The following is a 21,367-nucleotide window of genomic DNA, read 5'->3' as shown; positions in this document are numbered from 1 at the left end:
TAAAAGACCGTGTCGTAAAGAACCGAGTATAAGGTTCGTATCATTAGCGATGCAAACTCATTATATGCGCATGTGTAAGTAATAGTCATTTTTCTCCATCTTTGCTTCTCCAGCCTTCGTACGTTTAATCCAACTCGTATTTCGAACGGTAATAGCGCAATTTTTATATCTTTCTTGGAGACAGATAACGATTGCAGGGTGATTAGTTCGGTGCAATTTGAGGAAGGGATTATTACATTTTCAGTTGGACTTGGTCTATTTCCGATCAACGGACGTAAATCGCTATAATTACTTATTTTAACGTACGACGAACCATTCGTTAACATGCGAAATCAGTTATAAATAAATGAACTTTGAATCGATACGACGGGAATAAAGAGAGACATGTAAATACGAAGTCGACGTTGTCCGGCAGGTGCTAAAAATTTCGTTTCTGCATTTTTCATACATAGAGAGCTCCAGGGAGAACTACCGCTATCGTTTTAAATTATAAATATCTCTTGCTAAGAGTACATGTTAAGAGAGAAAGAAGAGCGGTTGTTTATACGTCGATAGTTTTTAATAGGCTAATTGAAAATTAAATGTACTTTTTTCACCTCTTTCGGCTCCTCAAGTCATTAGAAACGCGATAAAATATTATTACGCAATTTAAATTTAATTTATCTCAATATATCTCATATCTCAATTAAATATATTATCTCAATTAAATATATTATCTAATATATTTCATATCTCAATTAAAAATTTATATTTCAAGTCTCAATTAAAAATTTAGCCATCATAAGGTATATTACATTTAATTAAGTGAAATCGTACATTTGATGACGAAATTAAAATAATCGCCATGTATATGATTATAATGTATGATTTTCGAGAATTCCAAGTTTAACGAACGTATCATCGCGCAACTTGATGTCACGAACGTTGATTTACGGTAGCAAACACCTGCTGTGCGGGTGAATCCATTAGCTAACAAAGCGAGAGGGACATTAGGTGAGTAAAACTGACAACTAATTAATGAAAACGCTGAAGCGCCGGAACCGTAGTAGCCGAGAACAATTTGAACGGCGGCCAATTACACATGTGCCTTTCGGGGAATGTTGAGGCAGACTAACGTCATCCGCAAATACTCCCACGAAGTGCCGCAGCCGCATCGGGGACCCTACGACATGCGTGGCCGAATAGTGATCGAAAGAACGTGCGTCAGGTGATGGCTACGTAAAAGGAAGAGATAGAAATAGGGCGGATACGGTGGATTAGGTGCGCACGGCATCAGCCGCGGCGGGTTGAAAACGTAGGGTAGGGATGGATTTCACCAGGTTAATAATGCGAAGGTCGCGCCGGGATCCTAGACCCTAACTTCGCGATCTCCGCGCTTAGTGAGAGGGAGGCCGAGTATGGTCCGCCGAAATATCGCATCGTTGTCGAAGCGGACTCCTTCTTTATGCCATGTACGTGCTTCGCGTCTCTCTCGTCGAGCTAGGGGTAGTTTCTCGAATGGGTAAAAGTCACGTAGAACGTAACGTAACGTATCGCACGTGAATTGTCGGCTAACGACGGGATGGTGGCACTCATCGACGGTGCCACATCACCTTTGACCGTATCGCCGTGAAACGTCATGTAATGTCGCCAAGCGTGGATGATGTCCGGGATTGCTTAGGGCTCCGCAGCAGCTTTAATCCGTTCATGGGCGCGTCAGCCGGGGTGGTGGCGAGGGAACGAAAGGCGAGAAAGGGAGAGACGGATCGAGATCGAGAGAGGGAGAGGGAGAGAGAGAGAGAGAAAGAGAGAGACTACTACTCCGTCGCTACCGGAGTCCGCGGAAGAGGGGTGAGAACGAGCACCGGGGAGAGAATGCGCGTTGTATTAAAAGCGCCGGCCCTCGTCGCGCAGCGTGGGAGTTAGTTCTGGTGAGGGCGCCAGGCAGCTCACTCACCGAAGCTAACCCACCGTCCCAACCCTTCGATCCTCCACATCCCTCGACCTTCGACCAACAAAGCAACCACATCCACGGCCGCAAACCTCTCCTCACCGTCATTCGTGTCCGTCGTCGCATCCCGTCAGTCCGAAAAAGTCCCTCCCGCGTGAGAGAAGGCAACGGCTCGCGAGTATCGTGTCTCCGCGTCGACAACGACGACAACGACGACGACGACGACGACAACCACGACGACGACGACGACGACGACAACGACGACGACAGCGGCGGCGTTTGCAGCGAGGGTGCAGTAGCGAGAAGGGGTGCTGTCGCGCGACAAACCTAGGTCGGGAGAGAGTACGCATCGTGGGAGACGGAGCGAGGGAGAAGGCAAGAGAGAGAGAGAGGGAAGGTTCCTCGTCGCTCAATGGAACACCGGCGCGGCCGGTCGAGATCGGCGACGTCAGCACGGCAAGTCGGGCAACCGCGGGAAACAGCCTTTAACCTTTGAAATATCGCCGCGCGCGCGGCGATTATAGTCGGGGAACCGCAGATCTCCAACTTTGCATCGTGCAAGACTGGAGCTAGAGGCGAGAGGAGGGCGGAGGGAGAGCAGAGAGCGAGAAAGAGACCGACGGTAGCGGCGGAGGGAGCGTAAACCCCCCCAGTCGAGGAGCGGAATCGTCGCGACGACCCGGAGCAAGTGTTGTCCTCTCCGATCGACTCCAATCGCGCTTTCGACACTCGGTGTACGCATCTAGTCTCGCACGCAGAGATAGACAGAGTGAGAGAGAAGGGAACAACTGTCGACGGACACGCATACTTAACCCGCGCGCGCGCGCGCGCGCACGGCATCACACGCCCATATGAACCATACGGAAGCGGAGGGTGCGAGAGAGAGCGGCGAAAATGTCAGTGAATGAATCGCGCCCTGTCGTGTGTGAGCGGACGACGTCGTACGTGGTATGATTGCACGGGGTGTTGCTACGTCGTCGGGACAGACATAGCTCTTTTCGTGGCGCGCGTCGATCGACGAGGGAGAGGAGGACCGAGCGTGATGCACGACGAACGTCGCCGGACGTCAGCCAGAAACTCGGGTGTCCGCTAAGAGAAGGGCGGAGCGGTCGAGGAGAGAAAAAAGAGCGGAGGGCGAAGGACATCAAAGGACACATCCTTCCTTCCTTCCTTCCTTCCTTCCTGCGACGAGCCGCAGACGGTGCGCCGAAGGTGACAGATCGGCGAAGGCGGAGAGAAAGAAGAGGATAAGTGCGGAGAAAGATAGAGAGAAGGAAAGAGAGAGAGAGAGAGAGAGAGGGCGAGAGAGAGGGTGACAGGGTCGGAGGAATCATCACGGGACGGCGCGACGCGGAGGGAGGAAAGGTCGAGATCGGTGGGAAAGCTCTCACGCGGAAGGAGGAGAAAGCGCACACGGCAGGCACACGGCAGACGAGACACGCGGCGGCGACAGAAACAGACAGAAAGAGAGAGAGACAGACAGACAGAGATCAAGAAGCAAGTATTATCACAGTCAAATGCCCCGTGCATTCAAACACTGCACCTCCCATGTATCTCGATGAACCTCCCGCGCGCGCATCAAATCTCTATCTCTACTTCACGCGGGGCCATCTCGCGCCCCTGACATATCTCTACTCTCACTACTATATACATGCATATATATATATATATACATATATATACATATATACGTATATATATATACATCTCGGTGTACCTTTTTCTTCTGTGCCTTTGTTCTGAACACCTCTGTTGCGTGTAAACACCTGTTCCCGCGTCTCGCACCGACAACAAACGCGCACCGCTCTCTGCCACGGCAAGCCTTTGCTTTTTGAACGTTTTTCGGGGCACCTGTTGATACGACCGACCTACATAACACACTAGCTGCTGTCCACATTTATGCTCTGTCACCCCGTCATTGTCGTGCGGCCGATCGGTCATCGCGGGCATCGGTATCTCCGAGGTTGGTCCGGGGTGTCTTTTCCGCTCGCGCGAAAGCAAATATTTTGCACGTCGTAGTTTCCCGAATTGGATCTTGCGCGATCTGAATCGTACCGGGAGAAGGAAATTATTCCTTTGCTCGAGTGTCCATCAGTCGTTTTGCGTTCGACTAGTATTTAATCGTCGCGAAAATTTCTATAAAATTATTGAAAAATTCTAGACACGCGTTATCACATTTAAAGGAGCATCGTCGTGATTTAAAATCCTTCTCGCATTAAATAAATTCAAAATATTTCAATAAATTCAAATTTAAACTCGATTCTCGCACATATCTGGGGCGGACCTTTCCGACGTGGATGACTGATGATGTCGATATTCCGCGATTACTCGTCCGGAACTTGACGCACAGATGTAAATCCAGTTTTAACAAATAATAAAGGTTTATAAGATCGCAGAAAATTTCGAAATTCTTGGATAAACGGACACGTTCCGCTAAAATGACTTAGCCAAGTTGCGCTTTATTACGATCGCGAGGTGAAACTTGGGGTGATTATTTACAAGCGGGATGATCATCTATTGTAATTTCAATTGCAATCGCCTCGCTGGCGACGTAGCTCGGGTCCTCGTTTTGTGCAAGGGAACATACGCTCGGGCATATTCGATGTACGTGAGAGGAAAGGGAGATAGGTACGTGAGACAGAGAGAGAGAGAGGACGAGTGGAAAAGAGGGGTTGGGTGGAACGAGAAAGAGCGGATGGAGAAGGAGAGCGGCAAAGAGAGCGGCAAGGTAAGCGGATAAGGAAACAACGCGCTCCGAGGAAGAGGGTTCTCTCTCTTTCCGGAGAGACGGTGTAGCTTTATCGGCAAAACGCGAGCGTTGGGTGGCACGTTTGGTCGACGTTTGGTCTAAATGTTGTTTAACACTCTCGAGCACCTTTATATATACGCATATCTATGAGCACGCACGATGAGCACCTCCGATACCACCTCCACACGTCGCAGCACTCTCTGTTGAATATATCCTGAGAAAACAAAAACCAACAAAAAAAAAAAAGAAAAATACCACCACGAATCTTTTTGTGTTCCTGGCACCTGCGGTCGTAGAATATCGCACATTGTTCTCTATTAACGACCTGATTTCAGGACAGGTGTGCGCTTTATCACGAAGGGAAAGCCAAGGTCGCGGCTACTATCATGGACTACCGAAAGTGAAGCGTATCGATTAGAGGAGCGAGCATAACGCAATCAAATGTCAAACGTGATACATCGTACGCTCGAGTCGGCGATTTATCTCCGATAGAGAGAGACGAGAAAAAAAGAGAGAGAGAGAGAGAGAAAGAGGGGCCTGCTCTTTTTCCGAGGCCTGACAGAATCGCGGGTCCCAGAGTCTGGGACATGCTAGGAAGAGAGAGAGAGGGAGAGAGATCGCTCTCTCGATACAGTTGCACGCGTGACACCGTTGCATTTTTTATGCAATAGCCGTCGCTGTGTCAAAATACATCGCCGCTCGTGATTTTTTATCAAGTTTATCCTCGATCTTCTATTCTTCGCCCCCTCGATATCAATCGACCACTCCAAATCTCCCACCCACCTTGTACCCTCACACACACACACACACGTACACACACACATACACACACATACACACACACACACACACTTACATACGCATATATACAAGTACCCAAATACAATACACATATACACCTACGCGTTCCATCCTCAGCTTCCCAGTGTACCGCGAGTTCAAACGAAAAGTCGGCCTAACTCAGAATCGCTACAGACGTGCCTTTAGACTGGCAGTGAGTAGTAGACAGCTAAAGAGAACGAAAATATAAGAAAATAAAAAAATATAAACAAAGCATATCATTGCTGTTCACGTAGGTCAATTATAACACCACGTTCGACTGCATAATCAAGTGCGATAAAAAAGTAGTGTACAAAAAAGAGAAGGAAGAAAGGGGGAGATATATATATACGTAGATACATATATATAGAGAGATAGAGAAAGCTAGAAAAAAAAGGAGAGAGAGGGAGAGAGAGAGAGAAATAGAGGAATATAACGGGACGCTACTTGAGAACGTTGATGATTTGTAAAATGGCGGTTTGCATGTTCTGGCTTCTCACCTACGTGGGACAGGGACTGGATCTGGCGGTGGGCAATCGACCTGTCATTATACAGATGCAGGGCACACCAGGGCTCGACTATCGTCACGGAAGCGGTAGCGGTATTAGAAAGAAGAGCGAACTGAGCTCGGTAGGTGGCAACCTGTTGCATTTAAGAATATACCCTACGGACGGCAGTCCCCACATGCGGGACGATCTGTCGAACTGGCTGGTATTCAACGACGAGCCACGGATAACGTCGTGGTCGCCCGCCGGGATGCTGATCGACGACATGGTGAAGGAGCCGCGCGAGCTCCAGAACGTCTTCTTCGCCCTGTCGCCCGCCGTGCTCAACGTCCTCTATTCCGAGTACGTGACGTCGTCGCAATCGTCCCACGGGATCGCCGCGACCGAGCCCTACTTTCCCCACGACGAGGGTAGCAATCATCAGCTGGTCGGCGGCGGCCGGCAGCGGGCGAAGAAACGGCGCATAGGCTGCCGGCATCCGCGAGGTCCCCTCAGCGTCCTGCCGCCGATACTGGTGTGCGACGAGGCCGGTAGAAAGACCACCGCCGCCGCCGCCAACGTCCTCCAGGAACCCAGACAATCCAATCATGACGATCTCTACGCGGAGCAGAGATTTAACACTGCGACGAGTACGAAGACTGATCCCGCGCGCGCCGAGGCCGGCACCACCCTCAATTTACCCACAAACGGCGGCTTCGTCCCGAACAGGGCCTTCGCCTACGAGACTGGCAAATTACCCGGTAGCAAGCGGAATCAGATCACGGTCGGACGGCGTTCGATCGACGCGCAACGGGAGTCCCCGGGACACCAGGCTCAAGCGTCCTCGGTGTCCTCGGCCGGAGCGAGCATCGCCTCGCAGCTCATGCTGAGGTCCATCCGGGGAAGCATACAGTACGACGTGCCGCAAATCGGTAAGTTGTGTCGTCTCACTTGTATATTCGCGAACAGCTCTCGGAAAAAAATATGTGCAACGACGCGAAATTTAAATTTTCGAAACTAAAGAATATTTATAGAATAATTAGAATATAATTAGAATGATTATAGAATTATTTATAGCATAATTAATATAGAGAATTATATCATATATAAGGATTATTAATTTTTTATAATAATTATAAAATTATTAATTATTAATTATTCTTTTATTTTATTATTATATTATATATTATTATATATTTATTATATTATTTTAAAGTAAAAACGTATTATTTTCATTATATTATTATATAATAGAAACGTATTATTTTTTGAGTGCATTATTTTATATTATTTTATATTATTTTGTGTGTGTGTAATTTTTATTCTTTTTTTGTACTGATATAATTTATACAAATTTTTTTGTTTTTTAATGTCTATTTTTTTTCTTTCTTTCCATCGCATAATAATTTTATAGAATTTTTAAAACATTGCATTGCAATCCAATTTCGTGAACAGTCACATGAATGAAAGATTGATTGCACTATATCTGCGAAAGATCATAAATTAAACAACCTAAACGCTCATAATTCCGTTTAGGAGAATATCGGTTCATTAATCTGCTTCAAATACTATAATATTTTAAAATAATTCTTTGATAATGAGCGTGAACTTTTCTTTTTCATATTACATGAACACATTTCAACTTTGATAAAAAAAATGTTTCCCTCGTTTTTCACGCGTAAAAAATGATTAGATTAAAAGGAGCTGAAAAAGTTTGATTTATGTGAAATTGGATAATGCGATAATTTGTAAAATGGAAGGATTACTCTAAAAAAATGAATTATTTTTCTTTCACAATTTTTAACATTACAATAGCTTCTTGATTTAATTAAACGCCGAATATATAGTTGAAAAGCATTGAATAGGAAGAAATTTATTCTAACGCATTTTAATTCTAACAATAAATAAAAAAAGCTCTCTTCTTTGATTCTTAATTGTTTGTTACATATTAGAATTAAATCGAATGAATAAAACTAGAAAGAAATTCGGGATTTCGAAGAATAACGCAAATTTTTTATTCCAAATACTAGGAATTTATAAGAGATTATAAAAGAAATTTCTACTAGTTTCCTCTTTAATTCGTCCATTTTTAAATAATTTAAATAAAGAATTCACTGATTTAGGAAAAATGCAGCCATTTGTTTCCAAAAATAAATATAATTATGATATTTATTAAAGTGTCAAGAGCTTATTATTGAAATTCTATGCGAACATTTCAAATTAATCTCATAAAGTCCCCGTAAATCTGCGTTTGTGGAAAAGATACTTAATTTCGAGTGAAATATGAACTGAACAAGAGTGTATGCGTGTTATGAATACGCACGACACATGAGTTATATGGCGAAAATGGTCTATAAATCCAAATGAAAAATGTCCGCGTGCAAAAATATAGACAAAGCGCTTCTGCAAATAAAGAAAAAGTGATGAAACGCTATAGCACGACACGCCATGTCCCTCCCAAATTTATTGATCCAAGGGAAGGCCGACGGCGAATCTCGCGACAAGAAGAGGAGGGCATATCCTTTTCTATAAAACGGTCTTCGCTAGAATCTAGAGAGTCGTTGAGAAGCGTGCAATATGCAGAGAAACTTTTTTTTAAGAAACTCTCTTAGAATAACCATGGGCAGATTCGCTTTGAAAGGAGGGAAATGTTATAAAAACGTAAAATAAAGTATGTTGGAACGTTGTTTTATCTCATACCGATCTTGTTAGGTCACGATATATAAAGAGATAGGTCAGATGTATTAAATGTTAAGCGTCCATTTTGCTAAACTAATCTCAATAAGCTTACAATTAGTGTTGAAAATTACACGCGTTGACCCACATATTCTCCCTCAGATACATGCATTTGGCATTATATTTACTGCTCAAGGTATTATTGCTCGTCCTACGCTTCGAGCGAAATTTTCTTATTAAGCAAGTAACAGAGAGAGAAAATTAGGTGTAACTACATTTAACTCCGAATATGTTCCGCATACAGGCTTTTGAGATACATTATCATGTCACGGGTAAATAATACAGAGGATTCGTCAATTGGATTTAATACTAAACACACCGTGAAAATACGAGCTTGTATATGTTCAGATTAAAATGTATATATGCTTAGATAATAATGCAATAACTACATTACTGAATATTCTGCATAGTTGTCATAATTAAAGCCAATCAAATGTGCATTGATTTAATCGTCACAATTAAAAGAATTTCATATCACGATAATTCTCTCTCTCATTTTCCTACATCTTTCAATTTTCTGATCCTTTACAATATTTCAATTTTTGATCAAGAGAAGAGAGGAAAATATTGAATAACATTTATCTATATAATATTTATATATATACTTTTACTTATACTTTTTATTATATACTTATATATAATAAATATTTATATATATTTTTATTATATAATTTTTATTACACTATTTACTTACACTATTTACAATTATATTTTTTTTATATTTTTTATTTTTCTATATTCAATATAATTCTAGAACGGATTCAAGGAGAATTCTTGGCGATTTTTATTTATAGAATGTCCAGTCTCCGAAGACGGAATGGAAAGATTCGCTTGTCCGACTGCGGATAGAATGGGTAGATATCATTGCATCGACGATCACGTCCTGTGCGACGGTTTTATAGATTGTCCTACAGGCGAGGATGAAGATAGACAAGCTTGCATGTTTTACAAAACCGTGAGTACAATTGATCATTTTTATTTGCCTTACATTTCTTCTTCTAGATATATAGGAGGGAATTCTAATTATTGATTTTTAATTCTTTTTATGAAAAAAAAACTTGACCGAGATATGACTTGTACTTCTTTTTTTTTAAATTTGATAATATATCGTACACGATATATTTTATCGTCTATATTTGTGATTATGTTTAAAATATGTTTTGGAAATGTATATAAATTCTCAGATGAAAATCTAAAAAATATCGTGAGCAAGTCTATAAATGTTGATATGTATTATTGGATTACATGATACATCTTTTTCTAATATCCATTTAATATTAGATTTTATGATTCTCTCTTTCACTTATTCTTTTATAAATAAAACTCTAAGAATCTCTATCTAATTTTGTATTATTTTACATTTATAATTAATAAAACTCGATTGTCAATATAAAGTATATTTTTCCACAAACTTGATTTTCATTTTAGTTGTTCTCTTATATTCTGTCATTTGAAATAAATATACTATTTACATCTTAAGAGAAAGAAAATATAAATATAAAAAATGTGGAATTCTATTAAAAAGGCAGTAATAGAGATCATGTAAAAAGGAATATATATTAGAAAAATTATAATAAGAAAACTTTCATCAAATAAGTTAATAAAGTAGCAAAGTAATAAAAGAAATAAATAGGAAAATATTTAAGTAGATAATATAATTTAAGTTTAAATCTCTGCTATGTTTCTTCCAATAACATTCAGACAAATGTAGAGAAAGGATTCCTGTACTTTCGAAAATGCCATTTTAATTTTCACACGTGATCAAATAGATAACTATTTGTGCATTGTAGAATCTATGTAAATCTTTGCTGAACTTTTCAAGTGATTTTCCTTACAAAGTTCAAACGAAAGTGGAGACATGTATTTGCGCTAATCGTGGGTGTACTATCAAGAGCCAGTCTTCTAACTCGCCAATAGCATTTTCCGTAGCTTTGAAAACGAGATAGAACGCAATCTTTTTGATAATTTATTATCTACTCATTTGGAAATATCGATAAATTTCATATTTTCTTGTAATCCATGTCAAGGAATTGTTATCAATGATAGAGGAAGGAAGAGGGGGCAGAGATCCTAATAAATTAATATATATGCTTGACATCTTTCCAGAAATATACATACACGATACGACAAAAAATATAAAAACTTTTTATTTTTATAAATATATAATACTTGAATTTAGATTAAGAATAAATTGTAAAAATAAATAGCTAAATGGCAAAAGTATTAGTCAATTATTGATACTGTACACTAATATTGAATATTAAACTTGATAGAGTTTGATTAAAGATAAAAATTGTGGAGATATCATGTAAAAAATCTCAATTATTAATTATAAATTAATTATAGTTAAATATATAATGCTTGAATTTAATCAAGATCATTTTAAGGATAAATTGTAGAATCAAGTGACTAAATAACAAAAGTATTAGTCAATTATTGATACTGTACACTAATATTGAATTTGATAGAGTTTGATTAAAGATAAAAATTGTGGATATCGTGTAAAAAAAATCTCAATTATTAATTATAAATTAATTATAGTTAAATATATAATGCTTGAATTTAATCAAGATCATTTTAAGGATAAATTGTAGAATTAAGTGGCTAAATAACAAAAGTATTAGTCAATTATTGATACTAATATTGAATATTAAACTCGATAGAGTTTGATTGAGAACAAAAATTGTAGAGATGTTATATAAAAAAAAAAGGTCTCAATTATTAATTATAAATTAATTACAGTTGAATGTGATACAAACAACGTGTAGGAGGAAGAATGAACCATTATGGATAGTCATCCGTAGCCTTCGATTTCTTTTCCTAGCTTAACAATATGTCCTAGTAAACGATAATATAATCGTATTCCGATATGTTTCAGACGAAAGCGCATCTGGACGTATTAGCGGACGCTATACTACGATGGGCGAGGGGACGCTAATTCCTTCTTTGTTGATGATGAATCTCCAATCTCTGTACATAAAATCACAAGTCTGATACGTCTACTTCTTTATATATATTCATCGATATCTTTTTCTCCTACATTAATCTATTTTCCGGAAACTGTTTTCTCTCTATGTTTGGCGCATAGAGACGTTCATATTGAAATCAAACTCAGGGGAACGTTAAGATGAACCGTCTCTCTCTCTCTATCTATCTATTTCTCGCTCTGTACTTCTCTCTCTCTTTCTTCCTCTATCCTTTTCATCTCCATCTCTTGCTCTGTACCTCTTTCTATCCCTTTCTCTCTCTTTCCCAGAAATGAATACGGCCGCTCGATTAATCTCCGAGAGGACATGGTATGGTTCTAACTACACTAAAAAAAAAAAATCGGTTAGCAAGGTCTATCTCGTAAACCAAGATATCCTCACATAAAGTACAAATTAAGGTGTCCGAACTTTTAGGATGTTATAAATAAAGTTCGTAAGAGAGTTATGGCATTTTAACGCCGCTGTGTATGGCGCACGAGAATATCCGACTTGAAATAATTTCAGTTCTAAGCATATCTATACCAGCTAATATATACCACACAGATGATGTATTACGATTTCATATATATTGAGCGATTTCCGCGAGATCGTACTAACTCTTTAACGACTTTATTTTGGTATACAATAAAGTAATTTTGAAGACTGAGAACTATTTACTTCATTCCCAGAGTAAACACGCGGCCTCGCGCCGAACCGATAGGAACGAACGATCGTACCGTTTGGCAAGGAACGGGCACGTGTACCTAGAGATTTCCTCCTAGAGTACTTCCTAAGAGATTGTAAAAGAAATGTACTCATGTTTTTAATCAAATCACTCCGCAATCACGACGTTGACGCGTATATAAAACAAACGTAATGCATAATTAAATGAAACTCAATGTCGATCCGGTCTTCTGGTATCGCGTACCGACACGAAGAGACGTCTCCTTCGCCTTGTGTGCACGCTCCATGTTTTTTCGTCATCGAATATATCTCTAAATACTTAATTTATTTCGAATTTACGAAAAAGATGTCCGCGAATAAAGACAAGGTAAATGCTTTCATCTGAAAAGAAGAAAAAAAAAGGAAAAAAAAGAGACCCTATGATGATTAATTGCTAATTGCGCTTCACCAAACCAGCTCCGAGGAGAGTACCGAGTTAGGAAATATTTAGGAATTTATTAGAAAGCCATTTGCTGCCGTGTATACACTTTGCGTTCTGCGAGATATTTATTTACAAGCTATTATCACACGTATTCTCAGAAATTCACAAATATATGTATCGATATTGCTGTGAAATTGAACGAAAATGAATTTCTCCTATGTTAAATATTTGATGTCCAAGAATTATGACTTAACGGTAACATAATAATACATATATGTTCCAACTATTACAGGTAGTTTTGTATTTTCATTTTCCATACCACACAAATCAAATATATTAATTATTCGTTAAGAAAATATCTGATATTAGAATTAGCTCGTATGCATAGACAGATGAATAAGGGAGAATTTTTATATAAATTATATTAAGTTTCATCTCAAACACACCCTTTCTACAAGGTATTTACAAAAATATATTGCTTCTATTCAGGCTTTTCTTACGTTTTCACAAAATAGAATAACTAGTTTTATAAGCTTATAGATTTCTTGCCTTTCTAAATATAACTTTAATCTTAGTAACAAGCACTTGTACTTTGCAATCTCTTTTTCAAAAATAATCATTGCTTTGTACATATGATAAATCACATTATGATGATTGCACACTTATTCTTATTAGAATTTTGAAAAAGTTCTAAATAATAGATTGCGAATTAAAGTAAACTAAACACTATGACAGAAAAAAATGTTTACAAATGTTTAAATGTTTTACAAAAGACCGATTACTATCCTTACATGTTACAAGACTAGCAAACTGCAAATTATTCAGTTTGCGATACTATTGCTTGCATAAATGATATTTCTTGTGGAAATACAGTTCTTCTGTTTGAGCATTTGGTTTTACTAGAGTTATTACTTCTAGTGGAACATCTTCTATAATATTATTGTCACTTATATATATGGGAATTCGTTGGATATCTGAATTGTTGTTTACAGCTACATATTTTATAGGCTGAGTGATATTTTGCACAGAGTGATGCTGATCGTCGATCATTTTCGGGTACGTATATGCAGAATTTTTTTTTGGCTCTACTAACAACAATGATACATCAGTGGATAAATTAATGCAATTATCCATCCTGTTATCGCGATCTTCGTGTAAAATTCTGGGCTGCATTATCGTCTGCACAGCTCCTTTATGAAAATGATGCTCTTGCGAGACATTATGTTGACATCTGGTAGAATCCAAATAAATATACTGTTCATTACAATGATTTAAGTTAATTTGATTCTTAGCGCATTCTACATCTTTGTTAAATATTTCTTTACATGTAGATTCTTTAAATCTTTGGTCAGGTTGAATATTCTGAGAGAAACTTAAAGAGGACGGAATCGCTTTTGCGTTGAAACTGTTGAAAAGAATATTTTTGTTCCGCTTATGCAGACTTTTTTCCAAAAGTTCTTGCTTGGCATCGTTGTTTTCACATATATGTAATTTGGCTTGTTGAGATGGTAATTTCGTTGATTTTATATTGAAATTACAAGGATTTGCATGATAATTATGTGAATGAAAAAGTTGATTTTTTACCTTCGACAAAACTTGTTCTCGTCCTCGAGTTCGTTCGGTGGTATATGCATTTGTATTATATAAAGTTTCGAAAGTCTGCAAAGAGTCATCGAATCGACATAATCTGTTTCTTCCATTCAATTTATTGGAATGCATATTTATATCAAATTTTTCTATTAGTGATTCTTGTGACTCTTTTATATTCATTAGTGATTCTTGTGAATCTTCCATGTTCATTGATTCAATCCGAGGTTTAAACATCTTCGTTCCATCATGAAAAAATTGTGAATTTATTATACTAGGTGTAGGAAAATTTCTAGATGCATTTGGAAATTGTATTTCATAAGATTCTTTTGTAATATCGTTATAAGGAGTTATATTTTTTTGCATCCAATGGAATTTATTTTCCTTCTGAGATGTTTCTTTTATTAAAGGAAATGCGATTGTGTGATTTTCTCTATATTTAGGAATTTCACTATCCATTTTAAAGATTGAAGTCGATTTTGATGATACTTGTGAAACATCTGAACAAGCTTGATATTTCATAGAGAAATCAGGTAATTTCACAGTTTCCAATTCTTGTTTATTCTTTTGTTGATGAGAAGAATCAACATAAGCATGTCTCTCATTATCTCTTTTATTATTTATATTGATTCCAAATTGCTTGTATAGTTTTTCTGCATAGTTCATTTTATAGAATAAATCATCATTTTTCTGTGCAGAGTGATTATCCTTCGTAGCAGTGACATGATTATATCTATGATGAATGACAGGTCGTTTAACATTCTTTGCATTGCACTTATTTATAACTCTGTTGGAGAAATTAATTGGCGATTTTTCACAAGTATCTCTTGATAAATATTTCTCGGCGAATAACATGGAATCGTTTGAAAAAGTCGAAATTTCTGCATGTTTCCTGTTATCAATACATTGTAAATTTTCATGATCAGAAAAATCGACATAAAAATTATTTTTGTTATGTCGTTTATTTTTCGAAGAATGATTGATATAATGCTCGTGGATAGAATCTTTTTCATTCATAGAATTTACTGTTCTCGGAGATTGATAAATATCTGCTGATTGTTTTGAATATTGATTATCATTATTCTTGCGATTTCTTATAATACAGTCATTTATATCATATGTTTCCAAAGTCTGCGATAAACAGGATATAGAATCATAAGGCTCTACATTATCACTTTGCATCGAATGGATTTTATCATCTTGCTCAGGTATATCTTCCAGTAAAAAGGGTGAGATCGTGCGATTTTCGCTACATTTAGGAACATCATATTCGATGGCTGGTGACATTTGCGAAACATCTGAATACGTACAAGCTTGGTTTTCTACAGACAATGCAGATGATTTTACGGTTTCTAATTTATTTCTTTCACGTAAGTATTGTTGACGTAAAGAATTAGAATAAGTACATCTCAGTTTTTTAATTGTTGTTGTAAGAGGATCTAAAATCATTTAATGATATAAATTTTGATGATGTATAATCGAGTTTTATAATAATTATATTCTTTCTATATATGTAACATACCTGATTGATAATTTTGTAAAAAGTCTCCAAAATTTACATCAGAGATCATTTTACATAGTTCTTTATAATGATTCAATGCCTTAGATATATTTTTACCATCTCTATATGTTTGTTGTATTCTGTCCTCATTTACTCCATTTTCTTCCATAAAATCGTCATCAAATATTCTGTGAAATAAATATTTTATTTTATAAATACATTTTGTTCTTCCTTTATTGGATCTAATAATCAAATCAATAACAATATAATTTATAACTTTACTTACTGCGTCTGAGTAGTGGTAGCAGCTTTTGATTGTTCCTTATCATTTTGAAACAATTTTTGTTTACTTTTTTTTTGATCAATATATTTTGATCCATTATTAACATTCTGTTTTTTGATTTTATCAGAATCTAAGTTTTTACAAAAATTTTCTTCATTTTTCTTTTTAACAAGATGCAACTTCTGATTTTTGCTGCAATATTGATATATGCAATTTTTATAAAATATCTTTCTTACATTTATATTTGGAATAATATTGGACATATGTTAACGTTAATAAATATTACTGAATCAATAAGTGTACTTTTGTTTCCTTTTCAAAACGGCACTTTGCTTCAGGATACTGTTTGGTGTCCACAATTTTAAACTATTTTTTACAAAGTGTTTATTCGATTCCAATTGTTCAGTAGTTTCATTATGGGTTGAAGGTTCGTCTGTATATCTGTAAAAAAAATATGTTTAATTTCTATTTACAATCAATTGTTTTAGATTTCAAATTTGGTAATGCGCTTACTTGACTTCTGGAGTGTCGCCATTAAATAATTTTAATGCATCTGCTTTTAGCCGAGCTCTATCAAATGTACTTTCCGATGTTTCTATTATAGAACATTAAAATTATTAAATTTTTATTCTTTCATTATTTAATTGTCGCAACATACAAATTTTGATATAAATACCTTTATGGATGTTTTTGCCCTTTGCACCATTTCTATAGATCCCAAAAGCCTGAAAAAAAATCATAAAATTTTTATCTATCTGCAATGAATATAGTTAATGTTAGAACTATTAAAGTTACATACAGATCTCGGCAGAAGCCTGGTACAAATTTTTGCTTGCCCTTGTCTTCTTTGTCTGTCTTTATCGCCATTTTTTCCAACGTTATCCTGTAAGAAATTCATATATATGTATATATGTATTATTATGCACAAAGATATTATTTTTAAAAATAATTTTTATACATGAATTATATTTCATTTTCTTTTATACAATAATTTACATAAAGCTTTGCTATATTTTATACATTAAATCTTTTATTCTCACTTTTTCTTATTTTTTGCAAAATTATGTAGATTTACTAGTTATTAGATTTTTGTATAAATGTAGTTTTTTAGGTAAACTTCTCTAGTAATATATAATGTATATTATTACACAACATATGATAATTAGTTCTTTATCAAATATAAAGGATCATTATTTATAACAATTAATAAAAACAATATCAATAAACATTTTTTGTGCGTTTTGACATAAATTTTTCAGTACTGGTTGCCAATTAAAGCAAAGCTTTAACAATCTTTCGACACTAACCTAGTATTGTTGCGAGGAGTGTAATCGCGTATTTATATCACGATGTCGATCCGGTGCTCCTAAATTAATGACAATACGCTATTGTTGATTACACGTATCTCTGCGAATCCAATTATCTCACGAGCCATGAAGAATCGCAACAATTACACGTACTACGCCTCACGTGCCCGCATACGTGACACGTGCTAGCGCTTTTCGCGGATCTACTACGCACTACGCGTTACTACGCGAGGGAAGGGAGCGGGGGGGGGGGGGGAGAGGGAGGGACCGAGACTGACACTACGATCAATATGAATGAACGTGCACGTGTAATGAATATCTTTCAGTACCGCGAGTTTTCTCTATCGAGTATCGAGATACACACCGGATTTGTTTCCCCTCTTAAAACTTGTCATGGATCAATTATTTTCATGATGATAAATTGTCGAATAAATAATATAAAAATCGATTTCGTGGATCCTGGAGCGCGATCGCGAGGGGATAATCGCGAGGGTACTCGCGAGGACGCGAAAAAAAAAAAAAACGTACCAATTTCTTCTTGGCCTTTAAAATCTTCGAATGTATCCTGTCGAGGTCCCTCTTGCACCGTTTTCGTTTCGGCATCTCCCGATCGGTGGTCTTCGGCATGATCCTATGCCTATCTCGGTGTAAGCTCCGGGTTGAAATTTATATACGACTTACATCGCGTTACGTGTCACAGATAGTTGGAAAATTTGCGGTAACAAACGCGAACGCTGCCTCGACGACGACTGACGACCGCCTTCGTAGATATTTTCGCTTCTAGAATAGTACAAAGAGCCCAAGACGTACTAGTCGTACTATGGAATTCCAAGTTTTTCTTCTGGTTTTTCTTCGTCTATTGACGTCACGGAAAAAGTCGTGCAGAGGGAGGGATGTTATCTATTATTTCGTCGTAAAGCTTCGAAAGTTTCGTCTTTGAAAGGTGAAGCAGTGGCCAGAGATGAAAAGCGTGACGACCGGATACTTTGTTTTTTGGGGGAAAAATATTTTTATTTACGGTATAAAAAAGATGATTAATCGCACACACAGCAAATAATTCATAATGAGCATTCCCTGATATTTGTATATTAATATTTCGCGCGGAAAAAAAGATAAAAAATATATTATTTTATAATGAATGTATGTTCATTTCCTGTTTACGTCAAGTTATCTATATATATTTAAAATAAATTATTGTTTTATAATAATAATAATAGTCTCTGTTGTAACTTCTTTCATGTAAGTTGTAACTTACATGAAAACTACTGTAAAAAAAACTGTAAAAAAATTGTATATATATATATATATATATATATATATATATATTTATTTATAATTATTTATAATTATTTATATTATTTATAATTATTTTTAAATCATTTGCATTTTATAAAATTATTTTAAGTAATTTCTTCTGTTATCTATTATGAGATATAAAACTATTTCGTGCAGTTTATTAAAACGTGTGTATCGATTTATGATGAAAAAAGCATAATTTACATTTGGATAATTATATACACGATTTTTTAATATATGCGATAAATGTCGTTTTCACGTGCTCGATAATCTATCTTTTTTAACTTGAAAATTATAAGATATTTAATAGCATTCTATAATGAATTATAAAAAAGGAGAGAAGAAAGTACGTATTAATAAGTAATGTTATTGCTATAATTTATAGCATAGACATGTGAGTTAAACTTGCACATAATCAAGCAACATCGTTTTTTAAGAATATCCATGACTTCGTTTCATCTCTTCATTAAGTTGATTGATATATCTAATTATACATACTTATAGCACATATTAATTCTACACTACATGTATAATTAACTTAATTGGCCGAGTGAATTGAGGTTAAACTATTTGAACGCAGATAAGTCGCAATACTTAAGACAAAAGTGTGTAAAAACGCACAGCATAAATGAAAAAAGTATATTAATTGAATAACGTATTAATATTAATATTATTGATAATATTATTCTCTTCCGTTACTTATATCGATAAAAAAACAGCAAGGGAATATTTATGTATTTCTAAAGAAAAAATTCAAAATTAACTTCATTTAATTATAATTAATTTAATTATATTTTACACATATAACATATATATTTTTTATATCTTATTAATGAAAATAAATTGTAGAAACTGCTGCCATGTTAAAATTGTAAGTGATGTAAGAATACGGAAGTGATATAAGAATACAGATGATAGATGCAATATAAATTTAAGTGAAAAATAAAAGAATATTTCCTCCATTTTTAAGTATTACTATTATTTTATGCATCTATGACTGTTTATTTTGAGAAATTGGCTTTTCAACAAAATCAATTATAGTGAGAGAATTAATAAAGAGTTAATAAATATAGATGTATGCGCGATATTGTATACTATAACAATTATTCTGTTTCTCCGAAATTAGGATTTCAAGACAATCAATATAATATTCGTAAAAATATTGTATCGATATTGAAAATTTTCAAAAATTTTAATTTTGTCTTAGTCTTGAGCGAATCTTTGTAGCAAAAATCTTGTCTTATATTGTCTTATTTTGATTTTATTAATTTTTCTCTTACATTGAATGATTATTTAAAATAATATTTAATATAATTTTTATAATATAATTTAAGGTGAGAGAGAGATTATTATATATTGTTTATGTCATTCGCGTTTATTTTTTTAAACAATATAACATATATATGTGTGTGTGTTTTCGTTGCTTTACGAAAATATATATGTATAAGCAGTTGCATATAATGATGCTAAACTGTAGACGTGGCTCACATGCACACAATTAGAAAATTGCATACATATGCTGTACGTAAAATTTTGTGTAGTTTAATAATTGTGTAATATTTTATATTGTTTATTATACTTATTGGATTAATTACTTCTAAATTTATTAATATAAATATTTTTATTTATTAAATAAAGTTTAAATTTGTTTTTTAAATTTATATATAATATGATGTGTGCGATTTTTTTATTCATTTAATTTACAAATATACATATTTTAGCTTTTCTTTAAAAGTCAATGATCTTGACAAGACCAATAATTTTGACAATTTTACAATTGATTTTGATAATTAATTAAAAATCTTGCCTTGATTTCACTTTTAATTTCAAGACAAGATAATATAAAGACTAGTCTTGATATCTCGTACAATCCTATCAGAAACATAAAACCAAAAATTTTAAATGTTTAAAATCATCTTTTCAATTAATGTACACAGCTTTCTGGTAATATATTTAAGAATCCATTGAATTAGACAAGATTTTAACAATGATTTTATATGTATATATAATCATAACTATTTCTTTGTGTGAATTACATACTATACTAACATCTTATTTGACTTGCCTGGAGTGGGTCTTTAAATTAAGGAAATCAGCACAAGTGTCATACATGATTCAAATCCTCCACTCGATCAACGAAAGTTTGAGTTACTTATTGGTAATTCGTTTGTCACGTGCACGGCGAATGCTGTAAAAATGCCACGTGAGCAGTCACTTTCAGTGCGAACGTAGATACATTCTATTATTAGATACATTTGATTTGATACGGACGATGCAGGCGCTTACGTATCTTCGGTGAGCGAGAATAACATTAATCAAGCCGATTAATCAGTCCGATGCAACGACAGCATGATTGTATTACGTGTATGTGCGTGGTTTATTGATTCAACTTTCACAATGAGAATCAGAAGAGAAGAGTTGGTGGAGAAAAAATGTCATTTTGCATCGACTAAATCATGTTTCTCAAATTTCGTTCCGTCATCACAATTGTCACGAAACATGTTAACATCTGATTCTTCTGTTTACATTATATGATTAAGTCGAAAGAAATTTCCTGTAAAGTTTTTAGAAGGTGAATGTCTTCTATGCATAATTCTTGTGTA

General features: G+C 35.7%; 2 protein-coding genes across 6 annotated transcripts; one reads left to right on the top strand and one right to left on the bottom strand.

The window, feature by feature from the left end:
* Window positions 1-1,754: 1,754 nt before the first annotated feature.
* On the top strand, window positions 1,755-13,076 carry Jeb (low-density lipoprotein receptor domain-containing jelly belly protein). 5 transcript variants are annotated; one of them, XM_083079639.1, is made up of 4 exons: window positions 1,755-3,427; window positions 5,020-6,915; window positions 9,514-9,674; window positions 11,598-13,076. In XM_083079639.1, exons 2-4 carry the CDS (start codon window positions 5,958-5,960, stop codon window positions 11,655-11,657), a joined length of 1,179 nt encoding a protein of 392 aa, XP_082935765.1. In that variant the 5' UTR covers window positions 1,755-3,427; window positions 5,020-5,957; the 3' UTR covers window positions 11,658-13,076. The 5 variants fall into 5 exon arrangements, with proteins under 5 accessions (XP_082935765.1, XP_082935762.1, XP_082935764.1 ...); XM_083079636.1 differs by having other exon boundaries at window positions 5,015-6,915; XM_083079638.1 differs by having other exon boundaries at window positions 1,755-4,658.
* Window positions 12,892-18,420, bottom strand: LOC145960282 (uncharacterized). The gene is made up of 8 exons (XM_083079634.1): window positions 17,997-18,420; window positions 16,961-17,044; window positions 16,838-16,886; window positions 16,675-16,756; window positions 16,465-16,602; window positions 16,165-16,353; window positions 15,900-16,066; window positions 12,892-15,816 (listed from the first exon to the last, which is right to left on the bottom strand). Exons 1-8 carry the CDS (start codon window positions 18,093-18,095, stop codon window positions 13,625-13,627), a joined length of 3,000 nt encoding a protein of 999 aa, XP_082935760.1. The 5' UTR covers window positions 18,096-18,420; the 3' UTR covers window positions 12,892-13,624.
* Window positions 18,421-21,367: the final 2,947 nt, after the last annotated feature.

Source organism: Camponotus vicinus, unplaced genomic scaffold, assembly GCF_025532165.1.
Source record: "Camponotus vicinus isolate PSW18456_S1 unplaced genomic scaffold, iyCamVici1.0 SCAF_10, whole genome shotgun sequence".
NCBI classification, from domain to species: domain Eukaryota; kingdom Metazoa; phylum Arthropoda; class Insecta; order Hymenoptera; family Formicidae; genus Camponotus; species Camponotus vicinus.
The sequence above is the reverse complement of the archived record's forward strand: the minus strand, read 5'-3'. Positions and strand labels throughout refer to the sequence as shown.